Source organism: Giraffa tippelskirchi, chromosome 3, assembly GCF_054371585.1.
Source record: "Giraffa tippelskirchi isolate mGirTip1 chromosome 3, T2T-mGirTip1v1.2.pri, whole genome shotgun sequence".
Taxonomy (NCBI): domain Eukaryota; kingdom Metazoa; phylum Chordata; class Mammalia; order Artiodactyla; family Giraffidae; genus Giraffa; species Giraffa tippelskirchi.
The window spans coordinates 23,275,297-23,298,615 of record NC_137277.1 but is presented as its reverse complement, the minus strand read 5'-3'; the positions used below and the strand labels follow the sequence as shown (position 1 = coordinate 23,298,615).

At 52.1% G+C, this 23,319-nt stretch overlaps 2 protein-coding genes across 9 annotated transcripts in view; both read right to left on the bottom strand.

Moving 5' to 3' along the window:
• The window catches only part of SRCIN1 (SRC kinase signaling inhibitor 1), a 174,581-nt gene that overhangs the window by 112,253 nt on the left and 39,009 nt on the right, over positions 1–23,319 (bottom strand). The window lies entirely within an intron of this gene.
• EPOP (elongin BC and polycomb repressive complex 2 associated protein) lies at positions 19,988–23,187 on the bottom strand. 7 transcript variants are annotated; one of them, XR_014080131.1, is made up of 4 exons: positions 21,603–23,187; positions 21,242–21,508; positions 21,039–21,100; positions 20,680–20,897 (listed from the first exon to the last, which is right to left on the bottom strand). XR_014080131.1 is itself a non-coding variant. In XM_081582301.1 (2 exons), the coding sequence occupies exon 1, from the start codon at positions 22,742–22,744 to the stop codon at positions 21,605–21,607; it is 1,140 nt and encodes a 379-aa protein (XP_081438427.1). In that variant the 5' UTR covers positions 22,745–23,187; the 3' UTR covers positions 19,988–21,508; positions 21,603–21,604. The 7 variants fall into 7 exon arrangements, 1 of the variants encoding a protein (XP_081438427.1); XR_014080130.1 differs by having other exon boundaries at positions 20,680–20,767; XR_014080127.1 differs by having other exon boundaries at positions 21,039–21,508.

Here is a 23,319-nt window from a genome sequence, read left to right as displayed (position 1 = left end):
CTTCTAACTCCACTTGATGTCTTTCCTAGGACACAAGAGTTTTCTTTATTCATCAGGTGATTTTTGCTCAACCATTTCTATTTAACCAAAAGCTTTAAAAAGCAGACTGGAAGTTCCATAGGCAGGGGTAAGGGTTTTTTTACTGGTGGATTTTGCTTTTTGGTGATTGGGCAAAAAGCCAACTGTTTCGCTGGAAACGCTCCAAATATTCCTCTATGGAATTTTTCTTCAGAGCCTTTTGGTTTCTCCAGGTGAGAAAATTCTGATCTTCTGCCTTTCTGTGCAGAGCAGTTGTGCAGGTCAACTGTTCGTCCACCTCATGACTCACCTCTGCACCTCTGCCTACACTGATACTTCTGAATCCCCTTACCCCTTATTATCACCTGTCTTCCTCTGTCCTCATCACTAAATCAACGACTATCCCTCAATCCACTTCTGATCTTCCAAAACGTTGCAGAAATCCTTTATCTGCTGAGACATCGTTTTCTCTGTCCTTATGGATTTATACCTTCCTTCTTTCTTTACTACCATCTTAGTGGGATCTTAAAAGGGAAAGGAGATGCAGTTCATCATCATTAACTAGAACTCCCAGACGGGAGTGACACTGTCGCACAGTCATCCTGCTGCTTTGTGGAGAATGGATTGTCAAGGGGCATGAGTAGGAGCAAGAAAGTCAGTCAGCATATCCACACTGCCGTATTTAAAATGGATAACCAACAAGGACTTACTGTCTATCACTAGGAACTCTGCTCAATGTTATGTGGCAGCCTGAGTGAGACAGGAGTTTGGGGGAGAATGGATACGTGTATATGTAAGGCTGAGTCACTCTGCTCTACACCTGAAACTATCACAACATTGTTCATCGGCTGTACTCCAATATAAAATAAAAAGTTTTAAAATATCTTTCAAAAAAAAGTCAGTCCAGAGGCCACTGCCATAGCAGAGGTGAGTGATGAGGGTGATTAGGACTGGAATGGTGGCAGTAGAGATGAAGAGAAGTAGATAATTCAGGATATACTTAGGTAGAGTTTTAAAATATGCCCATGAATTCTTTGACATACCTCCCTTCAAGAAACAGAACTTAGTTCTCCTCCACTTGAATGCAAGCTGGACTTAGTGACTTGTTGGGAGCCATTCTGGAACTACTGCCGGATGACAAAGTCACAGCGGCACTCAAGAAGAAACTGCAAAGCGGTTTCTCTCCTGGATCGGAACCTTCCCTCCTTCCTGCTTCAATGCTTTTGTTGTGGCTAACTCTGTTTCATTCTTTGATGGCTGGAGTTGTAGGGGCTTCCATGATGAGGTCGTGAGAGTCCAGGAAAAACAAAAATGATCCCTTGCCCCAAAGAAACATTCCAAAAATGATTAAACCTACTGAGGCCCCTGACTGGTGGGTCCCTAACATTCAGCCAGGGAATAAGGCCATGATCATTTGGAAAACAAGCCCTAAGCCTATTGTGACCTGGCCTCATGAGGAGATTGTTATTGATGACTGGAAAACTTGGGTCATGTATCAGGGAAAATTACAGAAACTAAGCCAATTGCCTTTTCCCCTCAGAATCTAAGCATAAATGGAAAAGAAATATATGAATTGTATCGTAAATAGTTTCTAGGTAAACTGCAAAAGACTTGTCCCTGCCAGAAATAGCCTTATGGTATGTGGGTAGATGGTAAACAAGCCACTGCTGACAATGGTTGTACTATGAGAAACTTTGCCCTTAGACACCGCTATAGTACTTATTCACTGAAGCAAGACGCTGTATTCGCTGTAGTAGCAGGCTGTACAAAATAAGTAGATGGAATAATATGATTTATAGACTATGTTTTAGTAAAATAAAATAGGTTTTGGGGTAAACATGTAACCAAAATGTGACAATAGACTAGGAAAAAACTTTTAACACATCTTAGAATGAGGGGATGTTGATCTGAATGGAAAAATATTGTAAGAATCATTACGTAGAAGATCATGTGCTATATAAATAGAGACTAAAGCAATAAAGATTATGGTCTTTGGGCCATCAAAAACTCTCTGTCTCCCTTCTTTTCCTTTCGCCGACGCCGTTCATCCCTTGGGGACCCCTGGACCAGCTGCAGCGGGACTCCAGCGGTGACTCTTATCTAATGAATAGAACATGACAGAAGTAACAGTGTGAGACTTTCAAGACAAGATCAGAGAAGGGACTTCGTCTTGCTCTCTGCTATCTCTTAGATCACTCGTTCCGAAAAAGTCAGCCGCCATGGTATGAGGACACTCAAGCAGCTCTGTGATGTCCACATGGCAAGGAATGTAGGCTTCCTGCCAACCATCAGGATCAACTTAACAGGCATGTGAGTGAGTCCCCTTGGAAGCAGATCCTCCAGCCCAGGCAAGCCTTTTAATGACTGCATCCACAATGACATCTTTTTTAAATTTTGTTTATTATTTATTTGCTTTTCTTTGCACTGGGTCTTCGTTGCTGTGTGAGGGCTTTCTCTAGTTGTGGCGTGCCAGTTTCTCACTGTGGTGGCTTCTCTTATTGCAGAGCACAGGCTCCAGAGCACACGGGCTTCAGTAGTTGCAGTACACAGGCTTAGTTGCTCCATGGCATGTGAAATCTCCTCAGAAGTGAAGTGAAGTGAAAGTTGCTCAGCCGTGTCCAACATTTTGCGACCCCATGGACTGTACAGTCCATGGAATTCTCCAGGCCAGAATACTGTAGTGGGTAGCCATACCCTTCTCCAGGGGATCTTCCCAACCCAGGGATCGAACCCAGGTCTCCCGAATTGCAGGCGGATTCTTTACCAGCTGAGTCACAAGGGAAGCCCAAGAATACTACAGTGGGTAGCCTATCCCTTCTCCAGCAGATCTTCCCAACCCAGGAATCGAACTGGGGTCTCCTGTATTGCAGGCGGATTCTTTACCAACTGAGCTAAATCCATGTCCCTTGCATTGGCAGGCAGACTCTCAACCACTGGACCACCAGGGAAGTCCCCTTCACTAACACCTTGAGTGCAACTTCATGAGAGACCCTGAATCCAGCTAAGTTGTTTCTGGATTCCTGACTCAAAGAAGCATGTATTATTTGAGATAGTAAATGCTTATCACTTTAAGCCACTAAATTTGGGAATAATGTGTTCCATAACAAGAGATAACTAAACCAGGGGATGAGGGAGAGAGGAATCAAAGATTTATTCTGGGCTTCTGGGCTTCTGGGCTTGAGCAACTGGGGAGATGACAGTATCATTTTCCTAAGTAGGGATGCCTGGGAAAGGAAAAGGCTTAGAAATCACAATGTTGATTTTAAGATACCTTTCAGACATCAAGTGGAGATGCCATGTAGGTGTGGATTATAAGTCTCCAGGCTGGAAAAATAATTGAGAGTTCCTGCCATGGGGCCAGTGGTTGAAGCCAGGGACACCCAGGGAGAAAATGTAAGGGGCCCTCCAAACCTTAGAGGTAGACAGGGAGGAAGGACTCAGAATAAGAAAGAGTGGCCAGCAAGGTGGGAAGAAATCCAGAATACAAAGCCAAGAGCAGGGAGAGTTTCAAAAAGGAAAAAGAGATCAGCAAAGGGACCAGCGGCAGAGCAAGAAGTTCAGAAAAGCAGCTTCTCCTGGCAACAGCTGCTTCAAAGAACCCAGGCTTAATAGTAAGTACAACAGTCACAATTTCTTGCGTGCCTACCAGATGCTCGGCACTTTAATAGATTCTCTCATCGAATCGTCCCATTAACTCCATCATTACTCCCATTTCACAGATGAGGGAATTGAGGGGCTGAAATTAAATAATTTGCTCAAAATCATGCAGTTTGTGGAGCAGCAGAGGCTGAGTTGAAACTCAAACATGTGGGACACCAAAGGCCAGAATCTGGACCACAAGAAATGGGCAAAATGCAAGGGGTCTGCTGGTTTTTTTCTTTTTTTGCATCTCACCATGAATGGGTTTCCTAAGTTTTTTGTGCCAGGCCCTGGGGAATCTAAACAAATATGGGCCCAACAGGCGAACGTTTCCCCAGAGAGTGAGCAAAAAAGAGTGGAGGGACAGAGGTGGAAAAGGCAGGCCCAGGCCAGATCTGTGCCTTTTGACTTTAAAGGAGCAGCAAGCAAATTATATTCAAAGCAATATGCAAATTACATGTAAATTGCATTGCGAATGAGCATCTGTTCTTTTTGAGTCAACAGCTCAGGCACTTTTGGGTGAGCACTCCCCAGCTTTCTCCCAGGGTTGCCCAGGGTCAAGATCCCTTGCAAGATATATTAACTAAACTGAAGAAGTAGCATATACCTTCTCCAAGGCAAACTGGGCTCTCTGGATTGGAAGAAGAGGACTGTTCACCATGTCCAGGAAGGTCATTTATTCACACATTCACCTAATAAATAGTTGTAAAGCACCTACTATGCCTGGGGCTTCCCTGGTAGCTCAGCTGGTAAAGAATCCGCCTGCAATACATGAGACCCCAGTTCGATTCCTGGGTCATGAAGATCCCCTGAAGAAAGGATAGGCTACCCACTCCAGTATTCTTGGGCTTCCCTGTTGGCTCAGATGGTAAAGAATCCACCTGCAGTGCGGGAGACCTGGGTTCGATCCCTGAGTTGGGAAGATCCCCTGGAGGAAGGTGCGGCAACCCACTCCAGTATTCTTGCCTGAGGAATCCCCATGTATAGAGGAGCCTGGTAGGCTACAGTCCGTGGGGTCGCAAAGAGTCAGACACAGCTAAGCAACTAAGCACAGCACAACACACCTACTCTGCATAAAGTCCAGAGGCAGATGCACTAGACAAATAGAAGGCATTATTTTCAGCTTCTGGGAACATACTCTGGTCGGGGGATAGATAGATATAGTAAAGACTCTGGTATCGTCTTGAGTCTAGACCAAGGTTTCTCACCCTTGGCACTATCGATGTGCTGGACAATTCTTTATTGAGGGGGACTGTCCTTTGCATTATAGGATGTTTAGCAGCATCTCTGGTTTCTCTCTATCCCTTAGAAGCCAGTAGCACTGTCTTCCCAGCTGTGAAAACCAAAACTGTCCCCAGACAGTGCCAAATGTCTCCTGGGTTGGGGTTGGGGGACCCAAATCACCTCAGCTGAGAACCACTGTCATGAGCTCTTTGAATGAATCAACATACTCAGTGAGCTCAGGGTTCACCTTCAAGGATCCACATTGTTCCATATTTTTATATTTTAACCATTGCGGAGAGCAATTTCTCAAATTTCTCATCTAATTCCTTTCCACCAAGCATGCAGGCTCCCAGATGTACCAGGCCCCTATTCTGAGCATGAGTCCAGGCCCCGGAGATTCTTGAGGAGCAATCAAGACCGCCCCAAAACTAAATGGCCCCAGCCTTGAGCCCTTCAGGCTTTGCGTGTCTGCTTTTTAGCATCATTCTACCTCTTTTTCCTTCGTCATCAAGTTGTCACCTGTGGGACTGTCACATACACTCCTATCTCTGATGGTCCCCATGCCCTCTGATTGGCAGCTTCCAAGAGTTAAGAAACTAGATTTGCAGATCAGTGTTTTTCTAACTGTGCTCTGCCAAGCACTGGGAGTCCTGCAGGGCCTCTCAGGAGCCCCTAGGGGATGGTGGGAGCAGTTGGAAAGGTTTCCAAGGAGCAGGGCAGGCTCCACCCCTGGCCCTCCACCCCTGACTTCTACCACAGCAGCTGTACTTTTCTCAGTTTAGTTTCTCTCTGCTTTTATGTGATATCCTTTGGGCCAAAAATCCCAAGGTAAACGGCGTTTGCAAACTGCTGCCGGAGATAGGGGACATTGTGAAAGCCGAGGGCTCCCGAACATGTAAAATGTCTGTGCCCTGGTGTGCAGCATGGTGCTGTCTTTCATGGGTGTTTGAGGCCATTTAAGCTTCCCTCCCAGCTCCTTATTAGTGAATGGATGCTGGGGATGCTCTCTGGAGGATATCACTTTACACAGAGGCCAAGCCCTCTAGGTATGTAGGTATGGACCAGAGAAGCAGACCAGGCCTTCAGGCTTCCCTGTTAAATCATGATGCCTCTTCCTGGGTAGAGGAGGCAGAATAAACCTCAGGAAATGAGGGCTCTAATCCCCTCAGAGAGCAAAATAGTGAGTAATTGCTCTGAATTGACAGCACAAAGAACTGAGGCAAGACACCAGGAAGAACTTTCCCATGCAGCCCCTGGGAGCGGAGCAGCCAGCTCTGGGGCAGAGGGGTGTCCCAGCTGTAGGCTGAGGGATAATCACATACACCCTCTCACACACACACTGGCCCCTGCCCCCAACCAGGGCTGAGTCCGGCACAGACAAACCTCCAGGCCCTGAAACTTGGCAAGAGGTGGGGGAGCAGGGCCTGGGACCACGCCCCATCCTCCTTCTCTGAGAAGCCCTGTCTAGTGGAGCCTTGCCAGATTGCTGCAGAAAGAGTAGGGATCTTGTTCCCCAGAGGCTTAGGGGATGGAGCAGTCTCTCCTTCCCCTACCCCCACCTCCCGACCTCCAGGCCCCCCTGAGCCCTCAGGATACAGGCACAATCAGGCATTTCATGCCTCGCAAGGGTCAGAATGAAAGGCCTGTGTCTGTCTGCTCTCCCCTCCCCCCTTCCATCTTCAGATTTTTCCATCTGCCCTAGGGCCAGAGCCTCATCTTTCTCCCTCCTCTCCCCCTCCTGCCAGCTAAATTCTTTACAAATATCTGGGAACAGAAGGGATTGCTGTCAATATTCTGCACTGCTTGCTACTAACTCAGATCTCCAACATGCCAGGGAGGGGAGGAAGATGCTGATGATTGTTCCCTGTCACTCACAGAAACCAGCCAGCTCAATGACACCTCAAGGTTACACAGCACCAGCCAGACCTCCCCGGCTCCTCCCTCCCACTCCGTCGTCCTCTGTCCTCCGTGGTTTACCCTGGGTCTGGGGGAAGCCAGATAAGAGGATGAGTTTTTTGTGGCTTCCCCATGAAGTAAGGGCTTCTCCCCCTTGGAAAATCCCCAGACACTGAAATTGTCTGGAGTGACCTGGAGGAGTCACTGAACCTAAACAGCAAGTTCACATCAGAGGTCGATGGCTCTGCCCCAGGAAGGGGGCTCTCTGTGCAGGCTGGAGCTGCTGATGTCTGATGTGTTCTCCCCACCCCCACCTTAATACTGATGCCTAGACCAGCAGCCAAGAACTGGCATCACCACTCTCCTGTCCCCCAGACGCTCGTCCCACCGCCACCACCCGTGAGCAACCATTCCGGGGCCTGACATTCTGTCGGCTTCACACCAGCTCCCAGGGCCCCAGCCAGGAGAGCTTCCTGGATAAAATATTAAAGATGCAAATCTGAGACAGTGCCTTAACGAGCGACAGACTGCACGACCACAGCCTGGCAAAGGAGACGCATGCCGTCCGGGGGTGGGGGGGTGAGAAGTATATATAGATATAGACTTTGGATCTATCCGTGCAACGTGTGTATAAGGCAGAGAACAGCAGGGATGGAAAACTACAGCGGCAGCCTCCAGCTCGGGTGGCCTGAGGTCGGCAGGAGGCTGGTGGGGAGGGAGGGTCAGGAGGATCCCCAAAGCCCAGCTCAGACAGGAGGGTGACAAAAGCCTTCTGTGCTCGGGTTCTGTGCGGAGGGGGCCAGAGACTCAGGACAGAGGAACGAGCATTTGGTTTTGAAGCAGGATGTTGGTTAGAGACGGGGTCTCAAGGAGGAAGTAAAGAAAGGTGAGAGATGGAGGAAGCAGAGGCCTGGGGAACCACAGGGAGAACACCTTAACTCCCAGGAGGCACTGGGGGCTCTTTAATATGGCGCCCACATTGGCCCAGGGGGTCATGGAGCTCACATAGCATTGCGTCAGTGTGGTTCCACTTTGATCCAGGTTGACATGAACTTGACAATGGTGCTGCTCAAACTTTAATGTCCATATGCATCAAAGGTCTTATTAACAATGCAGGTTCTGATTCAGATGGAGTCTGGGTGGGGCCTGAGATTCTGCATTTTCAGCAAGTACTAGGTGATGCCAGTGCTACTGGTCCAACTGAGCAACCATGATCTTCAAGGAAGGACATGGAGCTCACTTTGGCTCAATGGACAAAGAACCCACAGGAGTCCTGAGAGGCCCAGGGTGCTGATAAAGATGGTGCCTATCCATGGTGTCCAGTGGATCAAGGAATTAGAACCATATGGCTCCTGCCTGGGCCCAAGCTAACACTGAACTCCTAGTTCAGAATGTCAAGGAGCCCACAGGAGTCCACACTAAGGCACCCATGGGACCTGGAGTGACATGAAGCTGGCGGGGGGGGTGCATATTGATGGGGGGTGGGCTTGAACTAACTAATCCAGGGCCTATGTTGTTTCAGAATATCATGGAGCAGACAAGGAAGTAGATCCGAGTGGAGCCTGCTTTGGCCCAGAGTGAGATGGAGCCCACAGTAGTCAGGGGTCTGCACTGACTTGGGACCATAAAGGACAAAGGTGATGCCACACTGGTGCCCAGGTTGACACAGAGCTCACAAGGGCTGACATGGCCCTGGAAACAAAGCCCCAGCTCTAAAGAGACCTGACGTGGGGCCCTGACAGAGCAGGGGGCTCTTCACAGCTGCTCCAAGATGCAGAAGGGAGGAAGGGAGGGGCTGGAGGAGCCTGCAGAAGGGAGGGGCAGGAGCCAAGGAGCGTGCCAGCTCTGGGGCTGCTGTGTGCCTGCTTGCCGTGGGCTGGGTGGTACTTGGCTGGGCCCCGGGTTGGAAGGTGTTGAGAGAGAAGGTGCTGCTGCTGCTGCTGCAACAGCTCAGATGGAGGAGGAAGTGGGAAACTGGAGGCAGGGCAGGCACGGGGCCCTGACACGGGCGAGCACATCCTCCCTAGAAAGGCCTGGCATTCGAAGGGCCCACTGACCTCTCCAGGGCCCTGGTAGTCACACTCCCTGATCCCATTATACACAAGGACGTGGGGAGTCATGGGCTTAGGGATCCCAGATCAAGGGGTGTCTAGCACTAGGGGAGCCAACAAAAGAGCATCTCCCTTGGTTGGGGGGGACTCAGGTCCCAAAGGAGTAAGGATTCTCCCTCCTTGGGGTAAGAGACCCTTCCCATGCCACCAGGCCCCGGGCAGGGTGCCCTACACTGTTGTGCCCTTCCCCAAGGGAAAAATGGAACTTCCACCTCCCCAGGTCCCCAAAGACCCCCCGAACAATATCTGGAGGCAGATGCTGACCATCTTTTTCTTAACAAATCTAACCCTCAGTCTCCCATTGATCAGACAACCCTCAGCCCTCTTCCCCACCCAGGTGAGGGGCTACTCCAGGTCCACCCGCAGCTTCTCTTTATGCCCGGGGGAGGCAGAGGAGGAAGGGATAGAGGGAGGTGTGTTGCTATGGGTTCTTGCTAGAGCAGACCTGGTGGTGTCAGGCAGGAGGAACACCAGGGAAAAAGACATTTTTTTAAACCAAAGCCCCAGACAGCTGGCTATTCTATGCTACATCTGCCCCCCAAATCCCACCAGCCCCAGGCCAAGAGACCCTCAACATCTCTGCCTGGGCCTGCCTCCCAACCCCTAGTCCTGGTCCCTGGGTGGTAAGGTTCTCCACGGCTCACACTCCCTTCTTTGATGCCCTCCCTCAAGGGCAGGTGTTCCAAGGAGGCTAGGAGGCTCCCAGGTTCCAAGGGTACCTTTCCCTGCCCTCTTCCCTTCCTCCACCCTGCCCCCTTTCCCCACTCAGCCTGTTACTACTGGAGAATCGATTCCTAGCTCCACTTCGCTGCACGCTGACCTAGTTTCTGCCTCAGTGCAGAAGGGACACGTCCTTACACGTAGAGCCGTGCTTGGCCGAGAAATGCATGCTCCATGCGTTCAGGACAGCCTGACGCAGGAACTTACGTTGTTCCTTCAAACATGCTGAGATTCAACACGTACCCACACGCACGTCCAGAAATACCCCCACAACTCAGGAACTTGTGAGGGACCTGCTCACAGACACACACAGGACTAACAGACATGCGGACAGGCATACACGTCCCCATAAGCCACAGACAATTCCCCACAGGGGCACCAAGGGGCCTCCCCACAGCCCCACTGTTTCCAGCTCCTGCTTCTGAGTCCCCATCCTCTTAGCCAAAATAACACCAAAGGAGGCTCATGGCTTCTCGGGCCATGAGAGCCAGATCACTCCCAACCTGGGAATGTATCCTCCTCTCTCCAGTCTTCCCTCTTCTCTCCAGGGCGCCCACCTTTTAGAACTGTAAGCAGTAATACCTTATTTTCCCACAATAAGACCCTGTACTTCCATGCTGCTGCTGCTGCTAAGTTGCTTCAGTCGCGTCCGATTCTATGCGACCCCATAGACGGCAGCCCACCAGGCTCCCCTGTGTCTGGGATTCTCCAGGTAAGAACACTGGAGTGGGTTGCCATTTCCTTCTCCAATGCATGAAAGTAAAAAGTGAAAGTGAAGTCAGTCAGTCCAAATCTTAGTGACCGCATGGACTGAAGCCTACCAGCCTTCTCCGTCCATGGGATTTTCCAGGCAAGGGTACTGGAGTGGGTTGTCATTGCCTTCTCCGTTGGAAGAACCAAAGGTGGCGGACACTTCCCATCTGTTTTCATGGCAATAGACAAGGTCCTGTGACCTGGGTCTGTGGCGATCACAGGAAGCGGGTAAGGCAGCCGCACTGTGGGGCCTCTAGAATATTAATCCCTCTCAGCTGTTCCTCTCTTAAATGCCGAATCGCACAGGTAGGAAAATGAAAGCCTCTGTAAATGGTTAGGCTCCACGACATAAATGTGAGAAGTCACTGTTTATTCTGCCTGCTGATGTGATGTCTGTGTGGTGGGCCAAGGGAAGGCTCAAGCCATCAGCCACCTTGCCCACATCCTTCAAATTTCAAAGACTCTGGCTCTTAATTCCCAGAATGCCTCTCCAGTTCAAGTCCTGCTGTCATCCTGGGCAGCCGTGGGGTTCCTGCAGAACCCCAAAAGTAGGCAGTCTCCTCTGGCCACCCTCCCCTCCTTCCAGCCCTCAGCCTCCCTGCTTCCTCCGTAGCTGCCCTGTGCCCTCTGGGCACCCTCACCCTCTCACACTTCTCCATTTCCTACTAAGATCTTGCCCCTACTTGGCCTTCAACTTTGTCCCGTCCATCCCCTGAAGGCATTGTTCTGGTCCTGCACTTCCTCTGCGCTGGGCCCACCCGTCTGCCGGCTGCAATCCTGGACCCCAGCCCCAGAGCCCAAGCTCAGCTGGAGAAAAAGCACTCTCATCTCAGAAGTTTGATGTCCCCACCAATTCCCAGTTTCCAATTGTCTCTGTATTGTTAGCAGATCCCTTCTCTCAACTTTACTTTTTCTGACCCCCTCAATCCTCTACCCAGCTCTTCCCTGCCCCACACTGTACTCCTTAACTTAGTCCCACTTCTCAGAGAAAATGGAAGCTCTCCAGAAAATACTCCCTCCCTCTCCCACAGCTGCCAACGTGCCTTGAATGTGCACTTGTATGTGCATGTACACACACTCACACGTGTTTGAGAACACTCATTTCCTGCCCTGTCACCAAGTTCTGGGTCCCAGCTCCTTCCCTTCAGCAGAGGCCCCACTCCCTCACTCATCATTTTTCCAGCATCTTTAACCCTACCCTCTCCCCCAGCTCCTCTGTAATTATGCTTGATCCTGAGTCACCTTCTAGATCCTTCCCCATCTCTTTCCTTCATATCCAGCTTCCTCCAAAGAGATGTCTGAACTTGCTGAATCTACTTCTTCACTGCCTGTTTCACCCATCCACCCCCCAGCCCGCCCTCCAATGCTGCCCTGGAAGGGACCACCAGAGTCATCAGTCACCTCCTGGTTGCCAAAGCTGGTGGATGTTCTTCATCCCTTATTTGAGCTAATCCTCATGTGACTTCCCTTGTGGCTCAGCAGTAAAGAATCTTCCTGCAATGCAGGAGCCACAGGAGATGCAAGTTCAATACCTGGGTCAAGAAGATCCCCTGGAGGAGGACATGACAACCCACTCCACTATTCTTGCCTGGAGAATCTCATGGACAGAGGAACCTAGGAGGTTAGTCGCAAAGAGGTGGACACAGAGCTGGACATGATTGAAGCAACTGATCACACGCGCACATGCTGCATTCAACATGGTTTCTCACTTTCTTGATGAACTTTCCTCTTGGTTCTCTTATTAGTTAGGGTAAGTCATACTGTATTCGTTAGGCTTTCTATTTTTCTGTTGTACTAGTTAGGTTGAAAAGTGAGAAAAGAAAAAGTGAAAACTTTAGTTGCTCAGTGGTGTCCGACTCTTTGCAACCCCGTGGACTGTAGCCCATCAGCCTCCTCTGTCCATGGAATTCTCCAGACAAGAATACTGGAGTGGGTAGCCATTCCCTTCTCCAGGGGATCTTCCCGACCTAGGGATCGAACCAGGGTCTCCTGCATTGGCAGGCAGATTCTTTACCGGCTGAGCCACCAGAGAAAGAAAGAAACCTTACATTCTTTGAGCTGCTATCTTTTTTGGGTCTCTTTGTTACAGGTGTTTAGCCTAACTAATACAACTTAAATAGGCTAATACAACTTAGCCTAACCCAGCTAATGTAACTGGTTAGCCTAATAAAAATGGTTAGGCTCGCTCACATTCTGAGTGAATATTCCAGGTCAGTGAGGAACTCCCCTCATAGTCATTTGGAGACCCAGGTTCTTTCTGTGGTGTTGCTGCACTGCCCCCTAGGGCTTATCAATGACTCAAGACCAAAGCTGGGTGACCGCCCTGTGGGGCTCCAGCCTCAGGAAGGAGAAAGGGAACATAGGGAGGATATACCTAGAGTCTTACAGCCCAGGCAGAGAAGGGGTGCCCTCACACTGCCCCCCCTCGGCCTCCCACTGGTGGGGTGAAATCACACAGCCAGGCTTGGCAGCGGGGAGCTGGGAAGCAAGTCCACCCAGGCAGCCTCCGGGCGCAGACGTCGATGGATGACCAGCAGGGGTCGCCAAAGCTTCCGTGGCGCCCCTCCCCATCCTTTCTGTCATCTTAGTTAGTCCCTCAGGGTTCTATTCTTGGATCTTTCCCACTGGACACACATTCCCTGATCATTCCTGTTCAGTCATACACTGATGACTCCAAACACTTCTATCCCCAGCCCAAACCTCTCTCTTGAACAGCAGACCCACCTGGGCACCAGGGCCAAAAGTTGAGATTCAAGCTAGACTCCTCCCGCCTTCACCCCACACTCCACCCATCACCAAGGCCTACAATTCTGCTTTATAAAGGCCTCTCCTCTCCTTCTCCCCGCAAACTCCCTCATTTTCTCTCACAGGCTCCAAACTCATCTCCCTGCCTCTGCCCATTTCACACCATTCTCCAGTGACATGTGAGGCTCCCAGTCCTGAGCCCTCTTCTCTTCCCACTTATTAGTCTTCCCCGAAGCCCCCATCCAGCCTCCCAACCTATATTCCCAAGGACACCCAAGTGATTCACGTGAGTGCATCTCTGGCCCTGCCCGCTTCTCTGACCTTCAGACCCACCTAGCCACTTGGATGCCTCAAAAGCACCTCGGACTCTACATGCCCAAACCTGAGCTCAGGAGGTTTCCCCCTGCTCACCCAGCACAGTGTTTCCTGTCTCATTGCCAACCCAGCGTCTAAAGCCACAGACCCAGGACTTGCTCTTGTCACCTCTCTCTCCCTCATCCCCAGGGTCTAACCCTCACTTCATCCAGTCAATTGTACCTGCATCCACTTCACTTCACATCTACATCTCCCCACATCCGTCCTCCCAAAGCAGGCCACCATTATCTCTTACCTGGACTCTGACAGTGGCCTCCTCACCAGCCTTGCTACACCTGCCTTTGTCCCCCTTGTCCACACCAACGCCACAGTGATCCTCTCCAAACACCATAAATCTGATTGTCACAGCCCTACTTAAAACCCACCTTTTATCTTCTTGGTGTTGGCAGAACAGGCCAGGATCCTTACCTTGGCCTCCAAGACCATACCCGCCTCTGCCCAGCCTCTCCCCTGACTCGGCCCTGGCTATACCTTGCTCTTTGATGTGCCTTGCTCCCCGCTCCAGCCCCAGGACAATTATCCGTTCTGTTCCCTCTGCGTGGAACACTCTTCCTTCCTTCTCCTTGTTGTTAACCTCTAGCCATCATTCCAAGCTCATCTCAAGCTTCATTTCCCCCAGAGAAGCCTCTTCTGTCTCCCTGACCAGGGCAAGCCCTCCTGGTACAGCCTCTTATACTCATCTCCTTCACACTTGTCTCAGCTGCATGATTATTGATTATTGCTCTCTCTCTCTCTCTGTCTCTCTCTCTCACACACACACACACACACACACACACACACACACACACACAAGAAGGTCAGGATCCTACCATTCTGCTCACCACTGCCCTCATCTCTCGTCACACAGGCCTTGTGTTCCTGGCAATATAATCTGTTCAAGAGGCCCACTCACTCAAGTCACGAATTCCTCCCTACCCCTCATGCCTCCACTCACATCAACTCCGCCTCTGACTTGCTCCATGGTCCCCTCAGCCACATGGGTCTCCATCTCCATGCTGGTCATGCTGTTCTATGACTGTTTGCTCACTCATCTCTCTCCCTTCCTAAGCTGTGAGCTTTGGGGAGAAAAACATGGGAGTTTTGTCATTGCTTATCTCTAGTTCATAGCCCATTGGCCAGGACAGTTAATGCCTGAGTAAATGTTAGCTCTCTTCACTGCCTCTCCCAATTCATTTAAAACTGTGCTGCACAGCTTGATGCATGAAGCTGAAAACTGGAAATGACCCAAACATCTATCAACAGAATACATCAATTGTAGAATATTCATACAATGAAACCCTGCTGCATGGCAATGAAAAGAATAAACCACTGCCACACACAACAGCATGATGAAGCTCACGTGCGTAAGGTTGAACAAAAGAAGCCAGACCCAGAAAGGGCCTTCCATTTCTATGGGCGGTCAAAAACAGGCAAAATAAATCTCTGGTTAATAGAGGCAGCGTGGTGATTATCTCCGGTGATTATTGACCGGCAGAGCTTCCCAGAGGGCTGGAAAATGTTACTCACCTACACCTGGGTGGTGATCATACAGGTATATCCATGTGTAAATATTAATCAAGCTGGATTTTTTTATGCACTTTGAAGTAGATACCTTGGAGACTTCCCTGGTGGGCCAGTGGTTAAGAATCCGCTTGCCAATGCAGGGGAAATGGGTTCGAGCCCTGGTTCAGGAAGATCCCACATGTGCAGCCCACGTGCTCTAGAGCCACTACAATGAGAAGCTTGAGCAACTAGAGTGGCCTACCCATAGCAATGAAGACCCAGCACAGCCAAAACTCTTAAAAAATTTAAAAAGTAGATAACTTTACCTCTATTTTTTAAGTACTATCATTTTGCAAAAGAAATTATGAATAACAGCCCTCCTGTGTCTGACAGTCACTTCCTGCTAGTTTCTTCTGATTCTAACTGAAGGCCAGAGAGTGTAATCCACTCAGGTAGAGTCGCCCAGCACGTCTGTGGAGAGCCCTCATCCTACAGAGGGGACTATGCGTCTTGCTTTTCCCATGCAACTAAAAGCTCCATGGGGTAGGCTCTGTGTCTTTGTGTTTCTGGCACAGAGCTCAACGGTCTCCAAATGGTGGGGGACTACCCTGAGTCTGTAACTGGTTGCTACTGGGGTGTTGAAACATGGCAGCAGGGTGGTCATTAAGAGGCCCAACTCTAGAGACTTCCCTGGTGGTCCAGTGGCTAAGACACCCTGCTCTCAATGCAGGGGGCCCAGGTTTGATCCCTGGTCAGGGAACTAGATCCCACATGCTGCAACTAAACAGTTCACATGCTGCTGCTGCTAAGTCGCTTCAGTCGTGTCCAGCTCTGTGCGACTCCATAGCCGGCAGCCCACCAGGCTCCGCCGCCCCTGGGATTCTCCAGGCAAGAATACTGGAGTGGGTTGCCATTTCCTTCTCCAGTGCATGAAAGGGAAAAGTGAAAGTGAAATCGCTCAGTCGTGTCCGACTCTTAGCGACCCCATGGACTGAAGCCTTCCAGGCTCCTCCGTCTGTGGGATTTTCCAGGCAAAAGAGTACTGGAGTGGGGTGCCATTGCCTTCTCCCAAGAGTTCACATGCCACAGCTAAAAAGATTTCACATTCTAAAGATCCCGCGTGCCTCAAGGAAGACTGAAGATCCCATGTGCTGCAACTAAGCCCTGGCACAGCCAAATAAATAAATAAATTTTAAAAAAGAGCATAAACTCTAAGGGCATAATTCTGTAGCTGTGTGGGCTTAATCCCTCTGTACCTCAGTTTCTTCATCTGCAAAATGGGGACTATAATAGTACCTACCTCATCGTGTTCTGAGGATTAGATGAGTGACTAAGTATAAAACCCTTAGAACAGTACCTGTACGTGTGTGCCATATACGTGTTTGCTATGATAACCTCGATTCAGAAAAACCCAGGCAGACAGTTCAGAGCGAAACTCTGCTTCTGCACTCGCTGTGCCACCTCAGGCAACTTGATTAATCTTCCTGAGCCTCCATTTCCTTATCTATTAATCAGAGATAATAATATCTATCTATTGTTATAAAAGCAAAATAATGCCTGCAAATCGCCTGGCTAAGTTCCTGTGTGCAGAGGCCAAGTCTTCCACATCCCTCTCCTCAACCCCCAGCACGGGGAGTTGTTCAATTGCTTGGAAGAATGAACCCTTCCCCACCCAGCCTTCGCCTGCGTCGGTCCTCCTTCTCACGCTAGCAGACAGCAGCATCTAGTGGACATTTCTGGAACTGCAGGCTTCCCAACTTCCACTGGCCAAGCTGGGTGCAGTCCGTTTGATAACCCTTTTGCAATATACACTTTGCATTGGACAAGTATGCGTTAGGTGTCTGCCCTGTACAGGACCTAAATAAAACGAATCAAGATACACAAGATAACTGTAGAGGTTGCAAGGAAAAAATCACAATTAGAACCTTATCAATATCCTAATTTTCTATCTTAAAATTAGTACCGGGATTTGGCATACTGAACAGTGTCTTGTTGGGAAGTTTTTACTCGCAGGAGTGGTTTCCAAGTGGCCGCCATTTCATGTCAACGACTCTCAGTGAAGGTCAAAACAATGAAATGAAAGGTGATTCCCTTAGAGTAGCCCGACTAGCTTCCGGCTCTCCGCGGAGAGGAAAAGCGGGAGTGTTTGGCTCTAAAGCCCATATTCTTCCACCACACTTCACCACCTCTCCCCAGACACAAAAGAGTGAAGACGGTCTAGCAGTAGCGCAGATCACGTCCAACTAGAGGAATCAAGGAAGACTGCATGGAGGAGAAGGCATCGTACGTGGGAAATGAAAATAGAGAAAGAGTGGGTGGCTGGGGAAGGAAGGGCATTCTGGTGTGATGGACCACACGGTGTATAAAGTGAAGTAACAGGGATAGGCTGGACAGGAGAGTTAGAGCCAAATCAGACAGAATAGACAGGCCAAGGAGGCTGCATTTGATAAAATCAGGGGACCCACTGAGTAAGAAGGTAACATGATCCAAGGGTATCAGAGAAGAACCAGAGATTCAGAAACTAGTTAGGTGGGCAAGAGTCCAGACCAGACTCGTGGGAGCGGCACCATGAGGGAGAGAATAAGAGATACACATCCTAAGGAGGGGACTATGTGTCCTGCTTTTCCCGTGCAACTAAAAGCTCCTTTTGATAGGCTCTGTGGTGAGGCTAGAAGCAGGGGGAGGCTTGGAAATTTATAAAAGTGGGTCAAATGGGAGAAGTCAGGGAAGAATTCACAGTGCTGAGATGATAAGGAGAGCTGTAATCAGAAGGTGGACTTGACCAGGGGACTGATGTGAGCAGGGAATGGAGACAATGAGCTGGGTGAGTGGAAGTTGCCAGCGTCCATGCGGAGACAGGGCACCAAAGTTCAGGAGAGGAGCTGGGCTGGAGGGAGGGGGCAGGTACAGTCATCTGGGAGTCACTTACTTATGCCTGTGCCAGCGGAAGACTTGGGAGAAGACAAAAAAAGTCATGTGGGGAGACATGGGGACAGAGGGCAGATGTCACCTGATGTCATAGGTCTGCCTCGTATTAAAGCTTCCTGGGGACAGAGGAAGATGAGGTGGCCAGGAAGACAGAAGGAACTTTGGAGAGAGAAAGTCAGGAGACCCTGGCGCACGTCCAACAGCGTCACAGGTCATGGAGTGATTCAGGGGCCACGGAGGCTGAGAGGCAACCATTGGATGTGTGATTGGGGATTGTCAGGGGTGACTCTGGAAAGAGCAGTTTTGGGGCAGGAATCAAGCCGCGAAGATTTAAGAGGCAAGAGGCAGAGAGTATGGAGCAGCGGGAGGCTCTCAGGAGGAGAGAGGTGATGATGAGCAGAGCTGAATTAAAGGGAAGGCAGGCAAGGTGCCTTGGAAAGAAAATTGAAAGAAGCGCCCCCTCTCAGGGTCGTGCAGGTGGCCCAGGAGCAGACACCGGGTCCCAGAGCTGTTGAGAGGTAGAGACCCTCTAGGACTAAAGGACCTGAGACAACCCAGGAAGGGAACTTAGAGACCCAGGCAGAAGCCAAGACCCTTCAACCTCCACATCCAGGCAAAAACAAGGGTGGCTGGTGGTAGAGCTGGGGGAGGGGAGGGGAGGGACAGACAGAGGGGAGGGAGCAGGGGCTGGAGACATTGAGAGAGACACGGAGTGAGAATGGAGGAAATCAGGGAGGGAGGGAGAGCTTCCTTGGGGCCTCCCCGGGGAGATTCCGCCCACCCCGCCTCTGTCAGGAGAAGGGAGAGTCCCAGCATCCTTGGTTCAACCTGAGAAAAGCAAGGGCTCCAGTTCTACTTTCCTCAGGCTGCTCCAGTTCAGGGAGGCTCGTGGCCCCAGCTCTAGTGGGACTGTGCCCCACACCAACCCAGCACATGCTTCCTTTACCCAGGAAGTCTGAGCAAGTTTCTCCATCCTGGGATTTAAGTTTCTGTAGTGGGCTGAATGGTGGCACTGAAAAAGGTAAGTCCCCAGAATCTGTGAGTGTGACCTTATTTGGAGAAAGGGTCTGTGCAGAGGTAATTAAATTAAGGTTGTCAAGAAGAGATCATCTGGATTATCCAGGCGGGCCCTAAATCCAACGACAAGTGTTCTTACAAGAGACAGAAGAGGGGAAGGCCTTGTGAAGATGGAAGCAGACACTGGAGGAAGGCAGCCACAAGCCAAGGAACGCCTGGAGCCTGGAGCCACCCAAAGCTGGAGGAGGCCAAGGGTTCTCCCCTAGAACCTCCAAAGGGAGCACAGCCCGCAGTCGCCTTGATTTCGGACTTGCAGCGTCCAAAACTGTGAGAGAATACAGTTCTGCTGTTTCAAGCCCCCCAAGGTTTTGGCAGTTTGTTGCAGCAGCCCAAGGAAAGTAAATAGTTCCCTACTCTCTCAACTGTCTAGAAAGATTCTAGGGGTGCTTCTGAGAGTCTCCATTCTGCAAGGAGAGGAGTTCCAGGTCTGGACAAAGGTGTGTCTTTTAACTCACTGCCCAGCCCCTTTCCAGGTGAAGATTAAAATTTTGACTTGGAGGAGGAGGAAAACTAAAGGAACAGCATCCTCGCCCACTCCTCAAAGAAGGAAGAGTCCCCAAAGAGTACTTCATGACCCACCCGCTCCTCTCCTTCGCCCAGAGCTCACGCATCCCACCCAGGCTGGTCGAAAGGGCCAAAAGAGCAAGGAGCTCTTTAAAAACTGGAGTCTGCCTTTCTCAATTTCTCCTTGCAAACCTTGTGCACGCCCCTACCCCCACCCTGCTTCACAGCGACCCTCTCCCCACCCCTCACGTCTGCCTTCTTCCTCGGCCTTCCCCATTCTTGGGGGGCAAGATAAGATGGATACCCCTGAAGCACAGGCATGGAAGGCACTCCCCCACCCTCCTCCCTCCTCCCCACAACACAGCTGGAGGGGGAGGGGAGGTCAGCAGGGTTCATAAAGGCCAGATGTTGAGGAGAAAGAGAGCACTGCCCAACCCACACCCACCCACCCCACCCCCACTCCCACCCCCAGCAAAAGAAAAATTAAGAGAGACAGCTTTTAAAACAAACAAAACTTTTGTGGTCCAAAACAGTTTTTTTTTTTTCTTTCAAAAATCTGCTCTATGCAAACATTAACAACTTTTTACAAAGCATTTTCACAGAAAAGGAGACAAGTCCTTCCCCAGTATCATATGTGGGAATTGTTCCTCCCTCCTCCCTTCTTGGGGGAAAAGGGGAAAAAAACAATATTCACTAGTGTGGTTAGAAGAGTCACTGGGTCCCTCACTATTGGGCAGGTCGGCAACCCCAAGGTTCCCCTCAAACCTAAACTTGGAATTTCCCTAAGAGCTAAACTCCCCAGACCTCACCTGGGTGGAGAAAGTCAGTCCACTTCCCTCTGACTCGCTCCCCTCCCCCAGGAAAACAGAACTTCTGACCTCAAAACTAATCCCTGGCCCTGCCTCTTTCGGATCCATCAGGTCCCTGACAACTCCCGAAATGCCTGAAGTTGGGTGGGAGGAGAATGCTAAAGGTTCCTCAGCCCAGTTCCCATCCAGACTCAAACTGAGTCCCTTCAAACACCCCACTGGACCTTGTGGTTAGGCCAAGAGCCCTTTCATCTACCCCCTCCACAAAGAGCAGCTTGTCTTGTTTCTAGCCTTGAAGGAGGCTGAGTTTGGGTGTCCAAAGAATGGCCCTAGGCGTGCCCTCTACCTCCACACCCTCCATCCTTAAACGGTGGAGAGGACCTGGAAGGAAAGGCAACTTGTTTGGTCTGATTTTATTGATTTCTTCCACTTTCCATTACTTTCCCTGGGATGGTCTCTGGCTCCTTCCCCAGGCAGTCTGTACTTCTGAAAGGCAGGAGGTTCCTCAGCCTTGCCCCTCCTAATACCAGGATTAAACTAGAGGAGGTGGCAGACTCATGGGTGGGTGGGGTGTGGGGTGTGGGGGTGTCCTCTTTTACCCATCAGATCTCATAACCTGAAAGCAAACGGAATACTGAAGCAAACTCCAAAACTGGACAAAGGGGAAAGACTGGTGGCTGAGAATGAAGACCTTGGTAACTAGGGGTCACTTGACTTGGGGGACCCTAGGAAAAGAACCGGGAGAGGGTGATCTTACCCTTGCCTAAGCTGCTCCCATCCCCATGAAGGCTACAGTGGTGCTTGGAGGCTAGGGAAGGCCTGAGGGGAGTGAAGAGTTAAAGGCCTGGATGGTGGGGGTAGAGGATGCCCCCAGGGAGCTGCCAATCACCTCCCCACCCCCACCGCAGCCCCCACCCCATCCCCAGGCTCGCCCACAGAAACAACCGGTTTGTCCATCACCAAGGTCTCTCTCCCTCTTTTTTTTGCTCCTCTTGAGTTGTAGCCTCCTCGACTCCCCCTGGGGTGAAGGCCCTGCCCCCAGAGATCCGTGATGGAAGAGGGGAGGGATTGGAATCTACGTCTTTAAGCCTTTTTCGGTTAAGCCTTCTCCCGACTCCAGTCCTTGGTTCTTCTCCAAAGGATGAGGGGGAGGGGGTGTCACTGCAACCAGTTAGGTGCTTGAAGATCACTGTCATTTGAGGTCCTTCTGACCACAGTCCATAAAACCTGAAGAGGACAGGCAAAGGTGAGAAGTGAGGTTCCATTCTTGAGCCCGCAGTCTGGCCCCCCAGTTTTCCCCCCTTGGCAGAAGAGGTCTCACGCTCAGGGCTGCTCCAAGTTGATTCCCCAGAATTTGAGGCCGGGGGGCTCAGGGACAGCGGGACCCCCTATCTGCCACCTCCACAACGGGTGGGCAGGCGGGGGCTTAGCGTCTCCCTGGAGGCGAAGCGAGGATGCCGGCCCTAAGTCTCCGTCCTCCCCCACCACCAGGGCCGGGGGGCAGGGGAAGCAGTCGAGGAGACTGAAGGTGCTCGTGGTGGGGAGCGTCGGGGTAGGTCGGCGGGGCTGCGCGCTGCGTCGGGGGGGCGCCGGCCGCCGGCGTTTCTTGGCGGCTCCTCGGGCGGGCCCTTTCGCTGGGGGCCGCTCGGGCCCCCGGCGCAAACTCGGAGTGTCGAGGGCGAAACCCTTCGCGTAACACCACAGTTTCGAGCGGCGGATCAGACGATTGAAATGTTCCTGGCGGAGATCGCCGGGCGCGGCCGGAGCTTCGCTGGCCGTCGAGGGGCTGGAGGCCGGTGCCTCGGGGGCGACCTTCGGAGGGTTTCCATCGACTGCGGCCGTCTGGCTCGGCGGGGGCGGTTCCGGCGCGGCCCCAGGCCCCATGGGCTCAGAGGAGAGGCCCGCAGGTGGCGGCGGAGGCCGAGAACCTGGCTCCTGATGCGGGCTAGCGGCGGGGCCAGGCTGAGAGTCGAGAGCCAGGGCTGGCCTAGGCGGAGCCGAGACAGAGCTGGTCGGAGATTCCCGAGGGCGCCGGGGCGCCGGGCAGTGGCCGGGAGGTACGCCGGAGCGAGCGCTGAAGTGCGGGAAACTGCCTCCGCCCTCTTCCTCCTCGCCGCGGCCCCGGCACACTGCGGCGTCGGCATCCTGGCGGGCCGGGGAGTTGGGATCGCTGGACCGCCCGGCCTGTCCCGCGAGGTGCTTCAGGCCATCCGGGGCCCTGCCGCCGGTGCACAGCGGGGCGCAAGGGCCCAGCAGCACCGGAGCCCGCGGCGCCAGCTCCCCAGGCCCCAGGCCCAGAGAGGACGCCCGGGGTTTGGCAAGGGCGCAAAAGGCAAGGGCACGCAGGCACAGAGGAGAGAACTCCTGGGTCCCCCGACGCGGCTTCCGGGGTGTGGGGGAGCAGGGTGACCCTCGCGGGGACCCCGGCACTGCAAGGCGGGGAGAGGGGCACAGAGTCTCCATGGAACTTTCCGGGGGGGTGCCCACTGAGGGGGCCCTGGTCCCAGCGGCGGGATGCCCTGACTGCCCGAAGAGCCCACGGGCGAGGGGAACATCGCCCCCCCTCGACGGGGAGGTCTCTGCTCTCGAGCGCCCCCGGCCCGCACCCGTGGGCCACGGAGCTCCGGGTCCCTCTTCGATCTCGTCACGCGGCCCTCTCGGCGGCCGGACTCCTGGGTCCCTGTGAGTCCCGGCGCGGTCGGCCGCCTTTTCCTGCCGCCGCGAGCCCTGTGCAGCCTCGGCGGGAGCCCCTCTTGAGTTGCCCGGAGCGCAGAGGCTGGGGAAACAAAGCGGCCGGCGGCCGCGGGAGGCGGGAAGGACCCCGGGCCCGGCACCCGGTGCCGGGGCCCAGGCGGCGGGGAGGGCGCCTTCCGCCCGCTCGGCTTCTTTCTTCCCCGCTGGCTCCCGGAGACCGCGTTATAGAGAACTGCCCCCTCGCTGCCCCAATACCAGCGCCGGGGCCGCGAGCCCGCCGCTGATTGGGCGGCACTGCTTGTGACGTTGGCCGGGACCCCACCCCTCCCGCGGCACCGCCCCCA

Coding starts and splice junctions, on each gene's coding strand:
- EPOP (XM_081582301.1), bottom strand. CDS start 22,744: ATGGAGACTCTGTGCCCCTCTCCCCGCCTTGCAGTGCCGGGGTCCCCG.